The sequence below is a fragment of the Nansenia antarctica genome (genome assembly GCF_963989245.1).
Source record: "Nansenia antarctica genome assembly, chromosome: 12".
Taxonomy (NCBI): Eukaryota; Metazoa; Chordata; class Actinopteri; order Argentiniformes; family Microstomatidae; genus Nansenia; species Nansenia antarctica.
In genome coordinates, this window is record NC_137682.1 from 10,565,804 (window position 1) to 10,575,803 (window position 10,000).

General features: G+C 45.4%; 1 protein-coding gene across 1 annotated transcript in view; it reads right to left on the minus strand.

The window, feature by feature from the left end:
• LOC308168849 (catenin delta-2-like) overlaps positions 1 to 10,000 on the minus strand; it is a gene marked incomplete at both ends in the record, with an annotated part of 196,466 nt that overhangs the window by 5,662 nt on the left and 180,804 nt on the right. The window contains one exon of the mRNA XM_080543493.1: positions 5,493 to 5,619. Coding sequence (XP_080399619.1) covers positions 5,493 to 5,619 — 127 coding nt within the window. The remainder of the gene's footprint in view (positions 1 to 5,492; positions 5,620 to 10,000) is intronic.

The following is a 10,000-nucleotide window of genomic DNA, read 5'->3' on the forward strand; positions in this document are numbered from 1 at the left end:
TTCCGATATGTTATTGTATTCTCTTTGTGTGTCTTTATAGTGTGACTTGGTTTCATCTCCTTGTTGCTGTCCTGAGGCTCTATGGCAGGGGTGGCCAACCAGTCGGAGACTAAGAACCCCCCAAAAATTGTTGGGGTACCAGAAAGAGCCACATCATACATGCGGGCTCACAAAAGCTCTCACTCACACACACGCAGTACATTTTGGGAACTGAGCCTCAGGACTAGCTGGCTAAAGACACTCTTCTCCAGGCTCATCTCTTGGCAGATGAGGGCTTTGTTACGGAGTGTTTGGGGGGTGGCTTGTTTTGAGGTGATTGTAATTGTCTGTATATTTAATGATTTTGTTGAATATTCCATCGCCACCACAGGCCTTTTTGAGTTGAAGGGTTTGTAGTGTTTCCAGTAATTCAAGCTCTGTAATGGAAGTATCCAAAAGGGTTCTGGTATTCTTTGGTAGCTGATTCAAGGGATTGCAATTCATCATGTATAGCTTTTTGTTCCGGATTCATTGTTATACTGCTATAAAGATTTGTAAAATGGTTCATCCATATAGTGTACCCCCATAGTGTGTTTTGTTCAGTGTTTTCCAATTCTCACAGAAATGATTAGAGCTTATGGAATCTTCGATTTCATTCATCTCGTTTCTGCTAGGCTGTTCCTTCTTTCATTCATCTGATTTCTGGTATGCTGTTCCTTTGTTCACTAAGCTGATTTCGGGTACACTGTTCCTTCTTTGTCTGAGGGTGTATTTTTACTATGACTATTTCCTACTATTCCAGGTTTCTACAGTCATTCTCAAACTATTTCTCATTGCTTTTAATTCTTTTTCGTTTTTCCTCTTCTTTAAGTTAGAGGAAGGACACTGAAACGTCAACGACTTTGTTCAGGCTCCACACTGCCAGGTTCACCCCTTCACTGTCGAAAAACATTTCTGCCAGGAGGTAGTCAAAGAGTGATGGAATTTGCATGAACTTGCCAATGGCTTTCACTCCATCGGGAGGGCTGATTAGCAGTATGCCGTTCATTGGGCTGTGTTTCCTCATGGTGGGGTCCCGCCCTCCTCAGATATACTGTGATGTTTCAGCGGTCTGAGAGAGGTGTTGATGGGGGGGGGGGTCGACGGTGAGTGCTCTGAGATATTCATGGCATAGGTCTGATATGGAATAGTCTACTGTGCTATTGCCAAGAGATGAGCTGTAGGTGTACCACCCGAGGGAGTCTTCTCTAATCCTTTTTTTTTTTAAGTAATTTTTTCTGAGTGGGGCAGTCCCACTCATATTTTTTCTTTTTAATGACATATATAGTAGAGATTATGACAGGAAGGATGGGTGAGAGAGAGAGAGAGAAGGGATGACATGCAGGATATGTCCGCGGCTGGAATCGAACCGGGAGCCCTGCGGTACATGGTCAGCGCTTAATCCACTACGCCACTTAAGCGCCCTGAGTCTTCTCTAATCCTGCCATTGACTATGGACAGACCCAGCATTCTTCAGAGCTGCAGGACCTGCGTCATGTTTTTGTTTGTTACCTTATCCTAATTGTGTCAAGGGGGAGGGGTGGGGGAAGAAGAAGCTGTTGCTACTAGGTATGTGTTTTTTGGTGTCTGGTTCCTTTGCTGTTCTTGCATGCATGTCTCCACAGACCAGCACGTTCCCTTTCCCTCTCACTCTCTCTTTCTCTCTCTCACTGCCTCGCAATCTCCCGTGTTACTTTATATCCCTCTCCTTCTCCATTTCTCTCTCTGTCCTGCTTTTCTTTTTCACTTTTTTCACCCTCCCTCTCTCTTCCACCCCATTCTCCTAGGCCCTAGGGCTTCTCTTACACAAATCCACTCATTACCTCCTCACCTCTTCTCCCGATTTGTTCTGGGAAGATTGCGTCTCCCCCCCCCCCCCCCCCCCCCCCGCTACTCTCCATCTCTCTTTCTCTCTCTCTATCTAGATAGTAGGAGAGAGAGAGAGTGAACGTGAGATGTCTTTGAACTGTTCCGTGTCAGAGAGGATCCAACCTTTACATCTGCCCGGAGCTTGGCAGGAAATTGAAGCGTCACCGCAGGGCAGGGGAGTGTCAGGGAGAGTGTGTGTTTGTATGTGCAAGTGTGTGTGCAGGAGTGTGTATCTCACTCTCATTCTCTCTCTCCCTCCCTCCCTCCCTCCCTCCCTCTCTCCCTCACTTCCCTCTCCTCTGTTCTTTGATCCATCTCAGAGGCTATGGCACACAGAACATGCAGAAGAGAGATATGAGTGAGTGTGTGAGTGTGTGTGTGTGTGTGTGTGTGTGTGACATATTATGGGGGCCTAAGGAGGAGGGAAGGGAACAGGGGAGAGGGGGGAGAGAGAGAGAGAGAGGAAAGAAGGATGAGAGGAGAGTAAGCCCTGTTCATTAACCCAGCTCAGAGCCTCTCTCTCCATCATGTTCTTAAAAGGTTCTCACTCTTCAATGTCAAGCAGTCAAAGTCAAACTTTCATTCATCCTCTCCTCTTTTCCTCTCCTCTCCTGCGTCCCCCATACCTCTCCTCTCCTCTTCATCCCTCTCTCACATCCCCCTCCTTCTCTCTCTCTCTCTCTCTCTCTCTCTCTCACACCCCCCTCCCTCCCCTCCCCTCCCCCTCCTCTCCTATCCTCTCGTCTCCAGCATCCCCCTCCCTCTCCTCCAACCCCCCCCCCCTCCCTTTCCCCTCATCTCTCCTCCTCCTCCTCCTCCTCATTCTATCTTACTGCACTAAAGGATGTGTTATATCTTCTTCAGCTACAGAGAATGAGTTAGGGAGAAAGTGCTGGGAGAAATACTGATGGCTTAGCATACCAATGACCTTGACGTGGTAGAGCTATTGCACGCAGACACACACACACACACACACACATGCCCACACACACACACACACACACACACACACACACACACACACAGGCACATGCCCACACAAACACCACACACACACACACACACACACACAGGCCCACCATACACACCATACACACACACACACACACACACACACACACACACACACAGGCACATGCCCACACACACACACACACACACACACACAGACACACACACACACACACACACACACACACACACACACACACACACACACACACACACACACACACACACACACAGCCTGGGCAGGGCCTGTTAAAAACTCCCCTAAGCCAGGGGGAGGAAAATCACTTTTCTGGCTCGTCAGAGAGCTAAGCCCAATATGGAGAAAGCACAGCCACAGGCAAGCTAGCACCGATGCTCCTGGTTAACGGTAATTGAGCTAAGCTCAGTGTGAAGGCCCATTGGCGGGCTAGCGCTGATGAAAACGGCTAACGGCTAACGAACGTCCTCTTTCTATAGTTTCCTGGCTCATTGGCCTGGTTAAGTGAGCGTTTAAACGGGAGCAACTGCACATTTGGGACATTTGTCAATGTGCCTCATTCAGTGCCGATGGTGAATAAAGTTAACCAAATTGTCAACATTCTAGAGGGCCAAGGGTGACTTTATTCACCAACAAATGCATAAATGATGATGCTTCATTTCGTCAATCAAAGTAATGTTGCGAGGTAAATAAAACATAAAACACTTGGCACTCTAGGTGGGGAGTGTTACGGAATTCTTTGGCACGTAGCCATACATCCAAATCACCTCGTTCTCAGAACCCTTCTGCAGGTTTGGAGAATTTTTGATGAGCCGATCTGGCTTGGATTGAACCGGATGGAGCGATGGGAGAATGTGCTCATAATTTAATTAGATGTTCCATTCCAAGAACACTCCCCCACACCGTAGAATAGAGAGTTGTTGCCTATGCTAGCTTGCAACAAAACATGGAAGAAAACCTGAATGAAAAACATAATCGTGACAGCAGCTGATGTGCAACCAGTTGGCAACCGTGAAACCTCGTAAATAAAAAAAAGAGTTTTCTTTTCAACAAAATGGGATTTTTGTTTTTTTTCACAATACGCAACTTGAAGTTTTGAAGTACCCACTCGATATAACAAACAACAGTTTTACGATCACTAAATATGGTTAATTTATCAGCAAGGTAAGCTTGTTTTTTGATCTGCTAACAGTAGGGTTTGGGGGTGGGGGGCATGTTTTGTTTTCAAGAAACCAATTAAAGTGATGAAGGGGCGAGATAAACAAAAATGTCACAAGATGGCTACTTCACTGGAAATGAGGATATCTTCCACTACAGTATCAGTAAATCAATAAATATACACTATTTTGCATGAAAATAACTACTCCTACTACTGTGACTAGCATAGAAATGGCCACGAAGTTTGCGTTCACACGGAGGGGAGAGATGCTTCACTGACACGGAAAAACCCCACTCTGGCAGAATGATCTTTTTGAGAAGATCATAGAATTCTGTTGTGATAAGGCACGAAAAATCACATGCCCTCCACCAAAGTCCCACTAGATGCATTATGGAATATAATGAAAAATGCATACACACGGACACAACATTATTAATTTGTACTTCTTTTATTGTATCGATTGTATCTTCCCTTATTGTTTCCTTTTATACATAGGAAAGCTAGTTTTCTCTTGCTGCTGCAATGTCGACGGTAACTGAAGCCATAATAATTTTACTCTCTTGTACTTGTATAATGGGATGTAATAAACTTTTGGCACACATGGCAATAAAAAAATTGTGAATCTTGTGGTTGTCCTGGGGGAGTGGTTGGGGGTGGTTGCCTGTTAGTTGATTTGAGGTGTACCAACATTCTTCTTCAAGTTTTTTTCTGTGTATTTCAATGTATGCCACATCATTTGAAAGCTTACAATCTGTACTTTCATAATATGCAAAATGAAAAAATGACCTTGGTCTACTTGTTACCCAAAACACCAGCTGCTGTCACAATTATGTTTCTTTGAAGCTCCGAGTCCAAGTCCAAGTCCAAGCAAAGTCTTTGATAAAGTGTTCCCTGTCTGATAAAGTGTTCAAAGTAAAGTATTCACACTAACCCTCATAGGTTCCTCTTTCATCCATGCTTGGCAGAGAGCTCAGAAAAAGTAATATTGTGGACGCGTGGTCCACCATGATCCCATAAAACACATATGCCATATCTCAGAATATATTGGGCTTCCCGAACAGTCTGTTCACTGTGACAGAATGTTCACTTTTTTCTGAGATTTGCTGTATTGTACAAAGTTCTATCCTGCACTGCAGTGAGAGAGAGAGGGAGTGTAACCTTGTGACATTGCTCTTGTTTTCATTTTGTTCTCCCTGCGTGAGAGAGGTGCACACAGTCCACCACTGAGCCAGAGAAGTTAAGGCACACATAAAAAAAATAAAAGAAGGTGTGTGTGTGTGTATGTGTTAATGTCATAAAGTGTACACTAACAGACTATTCATTTTATGATGCTTACACACTTACACACTTACACACACTTACACACACACACTTACACACACACACTTACACACACACACACACACACACACACACACACACACACACACACTACTACACACCACTCGTAGGACTCACCTGAGCGGTTGTTGGGTGAGGTCCGTACGGGAGACACCGAGGGCGTGCGAGAAGAGGAGTACGGTCTCTGTCTATCTCTCTCTATCGTTGAGGCAGAGCCCACAAAGTGATACTGAGCGTAGCCATCCTGTAAAACACACACACACACACACATAATGAATATGATACACACACAAACACAGACTGGTCACTGTACTGAATTATCCTTTCTTAACAATAGAAACACACTAAACGTTTGTCACTAACACATCTATGAGGCTTGAATGCGCAACATAATATTATTCCGGGCACATACTTATTTAAAAATAAAAAAAAGTACTCCTTTTAAACTCCCTGCTGCTATAATTTCCCCAATCTTAATGACCAAACATTATGTGTGTTCAGCATAAAGTGAATGCCTGGCTCTAGGTATTCATATTCAAGTCAACAACAACTGCCACTGAGCTGGAACACGATAAACAAATATAGAAACAGCAATAATTGACGAAACAGCACCTAGGAAGCCTATAGGATTCCATCAGTTTGAAAGGCGGTGATAACAGAGTCATATTCCCTAGTCACAGCCCCGCCGTCACGCCTCTCTAGCCCCAGCCACAGGAAAGCTAATGATGTTGAATTGACTCAGATGAGAAAGTGAGAGAGAGAGAGAGAGAGAGAGAGATACACTCCTGCACGCACAGCTGCAGACACACACACACACACACACACACACACACACACACACACACACACACACACTGTCCCTGACACTCCCCAGCCCTGCCATGACGCCTCTATTTCCTGCCAGGCTCCAGGCAGATCTAAAGGTTGGATCCTCTCTGACACGGAACAGTTCAAAGACATCTCACGTTCACTCTCTCTCTCTCTCTCTCTCTCTCTCTCTCTCTCTCTCTCTCTCTCTCTCTCTCTCTCTCTCTCTCTCTCTCTCTCTCACCCCCTCCCTCCCTTCATCTCTCCAACTTCTCCTTCCAACCCCCCCCCCCCCCCCCCCTCGTTCTTTCTCTCCCTCTCCTCCTTCAGTCTATCACTCCCCCCCCACTCCCCATTGGCAAGTGGAGAGTTTGGTTGCCAGGGCAACCTTTTATGCCTGTTGCCCCTAACAACATTGGACAGGTATTTGAAGACCGCGACGGCAAGGTGAGAGGCGATTAAAGCGAATAAAGACTACGTACGAGGTGTGTGTGTGGGTGTGTCTGTCTGTGTGTTTGTGAGTGTGTGTCTGTGAGTGTGTGTGTGTGTGTGTGTGTGTCTGTCTGTCTGTGTGTGTGTGTGAGAGGCGATTACAGCCCCCTACAGTTCACACTCGCTCCCTACAGGCCGGTCTGGCGGCAGCTTCTGTTTTAGCGTTCTTATTCCATTTTTAACATCATCTTTGATGCTACAGACCGCCCCCACCCCCCCCCCCCCCCCCACCCCCACCCCCCCCTCTATGTACGTGTCAACGGGAAGAAAAGCGTATTATGAATATGACTTTTATCCTCCTCCACAGGTCTCTTTCATCTTTTTTGGGCCAGTTGTGGCGCAGGAGGTAGAGCCGCTGTCTAATGATCGCAAGGTTGGCAGATCGGCGGTTCGAGCCCCGGCTGGCCACATGTCGAAGTGTCCTTGGTCAAGACACTGAACCCCATATTGCTCCCAGTGAGCGGGCCAGCGCCTTGCATGGTAGCTTGCCGCCATTGGTGTGTGAATGGGTGAATGAGAGGCCATTGTAAAGCACTTTGGATAGAGGCGCTATATAAGTGCAGTCCATTTACCATTCAAACGAGTGGAATGATAGAGGGCAGCGTTTACAGACGGTTGTATTACAGGCATTATGCAAGCGCTCATCCTCTTAAAGGAAACGTCTTCCCGTGTGAGGATAAGTGGATGATTAAACGTTAAAGAAAAAAGGGGGTTCTAGTTTAATTTTAAGCTCCCTTGAAGCCCTTAAAATAGAGTGACTGATTCTAAGAATAAAATGGCATCGGATGTTAAAACTCTTGTGACGGATACCTCGCAGACACAAACAGCACAACAGCACTCTCTCTCTCTCTCTCTCTCTCTCTCACACACACACACACACACACACACACACACACACACACACACACACACACACACACACACACACACACACAAGAACACCTCAAGTGGCATCCCCTCTTCAACCCCCCCAACCCCCCATACTGTAATAAGCACTGTCCTTGGGTTTGATGAAAGGCGCTATACAAATCCAAGTTATTATTATGATTATTATTGTCGAAAAACCCCAGCCAGCCACTCTGCGAACCGTCACAGCCTAATGGGTACACACACACACACCCACACCCACACACACACACACACACACACACACACACACACACACACACACACACACACACACACACACTAGGGAGGTGTTAACACTAGAACAGCCATGACCCCTGTGAGTAAAGAAAAATGTTATATCTTTGCCCTCGATCAAATTTCAGGACGCTCCTTACATGACTTTTCCTAGATATGTGCGTTACACACATGTGTATCTAGGGCTCTAGCATATGGACCTACCACCTGTACATGCATGTGAATTCTAGAGAACATGACCCTGTGTTCTGTGTCATGACCCTGTGAAGGACTAGACCGCGTGGGGGTGCAGCGTGTACTGTAATACGCATGCCTTGCACATGCCATCAATCTGCCACACGTGTGTGACAGAACACCTCCGTGACCCTGACCTTCACGCGTCAGGTGTGCATGACGAAGTGCAAGACCCTAAGAAATTGTTTGCTAGGAAGATACGTCTACACTGTAATGGATTTTTCCACATGTATGGGATTGTTGAAGTGTCTGGTGGTTCTGTCCATGAACACGGACGGCCCTGCTCCAGGGCCAATATCACCGGGACCTCGGCCCTAGGGCAGACTGCTGCCTGATCAACCCTGTTCTAAGGAACGGCTCCTCAAGTCAAGCCAAGTCAGCTTTATTTGTATAGCACGTTTACATACAGCAGTGCTGAACCAAAGTGCTTCACAGTTGTAAAATAGATCAAATGCAGGAAATAAACAAGATGCACAATGCACACAATACAATGCAATACAAGATAATGGTAAAGTTAAAAGAGAAGATAAAAGGACTAAAAAACAATAAAACAATGAGACAAGAAGAGCCAGGGACCTACAATAAAAACTATAAAGTAATAAAAGCCAGGGACCGATAGCTAGGTGGGGGGGGAAGGCTAGGGAAAACAGGTGTGTTTTAAGGAGGGATTTAAAAATCTCCAGGGTCTGAGCTGTTCCTCAAACCCCACAAACAAGTAGCTGAGTGACGGGGAGGCATTTGCCTTGGTCCGGGGCCCCTTGGTGTGACGGAATCAGAAAACGATTGGGGTGAGACTCTTTTGGGGGACTGTTAATATGACGTATTAGTATTAGTACAAATGGTCTTTTAAAAGGGAACCTTAAATTGCTCAACTGTAGCATTTTAGATGTTGGTCACAACGAAAAACTGCTTGCAAATCAAGTATTTCTTGCATTCTTCTTGCATGAGCAGTCACACAAAGGCGTATTTCTGTCATGGTCTGATGGCTGAACCACCTCCTTTTTAAATTAAAGCATACATACTTTTTTCAAGAGGTTTCAGTTGTGACAAAGGTTGGAAAAATAGAGTATATCCTTTTTTACCAACCTATTTCAAAACATTTCTTTCATGCTGCTTAATGGTAGCAAAAATACAGACGCCTACTAACACATTCACAGATATAACTTTTAAAATGAGAGTGTCTGTTTGTGTCTGAGTGTTTGTATGTTTGTTCTATTGATATATTTAGCCTCCATTGGTTTAAGCATCTGTTCAGAAGCTCAACTTCTCTTCCCATGTTCTGCACTATTTGAAGGCCCAAGGGAAACTGTCTTTCTCTCTCTCCTGCTTTAGAAAATGATTAACAGTTGTCAGTGGATACAGACACATGCACCCACATCCACACCCACACACACACGCACACCCCCACAGCCACTGTGGAGTAGACAGTGTCTCTGAATGTTCTCATTACTCCAGACTTCAAAGCAAACAGCTCACTGACAAGCCAGCTCAAACCAACTCATTATTGACCTAATAGACCTCTCCTCACATTCTTATACCACAAACAAGATATACCGCAAACACACACACACACACACACACACACACACACACACACACACACACACACACCTTGATTTCTTATTAGTCTCTCGTAGCTCTAAAAAGAATCACCAAATCACCTTTTTCTTTGAGGTCTGAACCATTTTTAACTCATTCCGTTTGAATGCAGCATCCGCTGCGAGTGGTCTCATTTTGATTGGCTTTGAGCAGAAGTCATGTTTTGTGGAAAAACAACCTCCTTCCCTTTTTTCGATACTTTTGAAAAGAGTGCTCTCTTAGTGTGAATAATAGGGATGTGGCAGATCCAGGCTGCCCAGTCCTACTAGTACTGAGATCACCTAAATAAAAGATAGGTTCCTATGGGAAGCCATCAGTGAAATGTGTCATGTTGATGTCCCAGTTGTCCC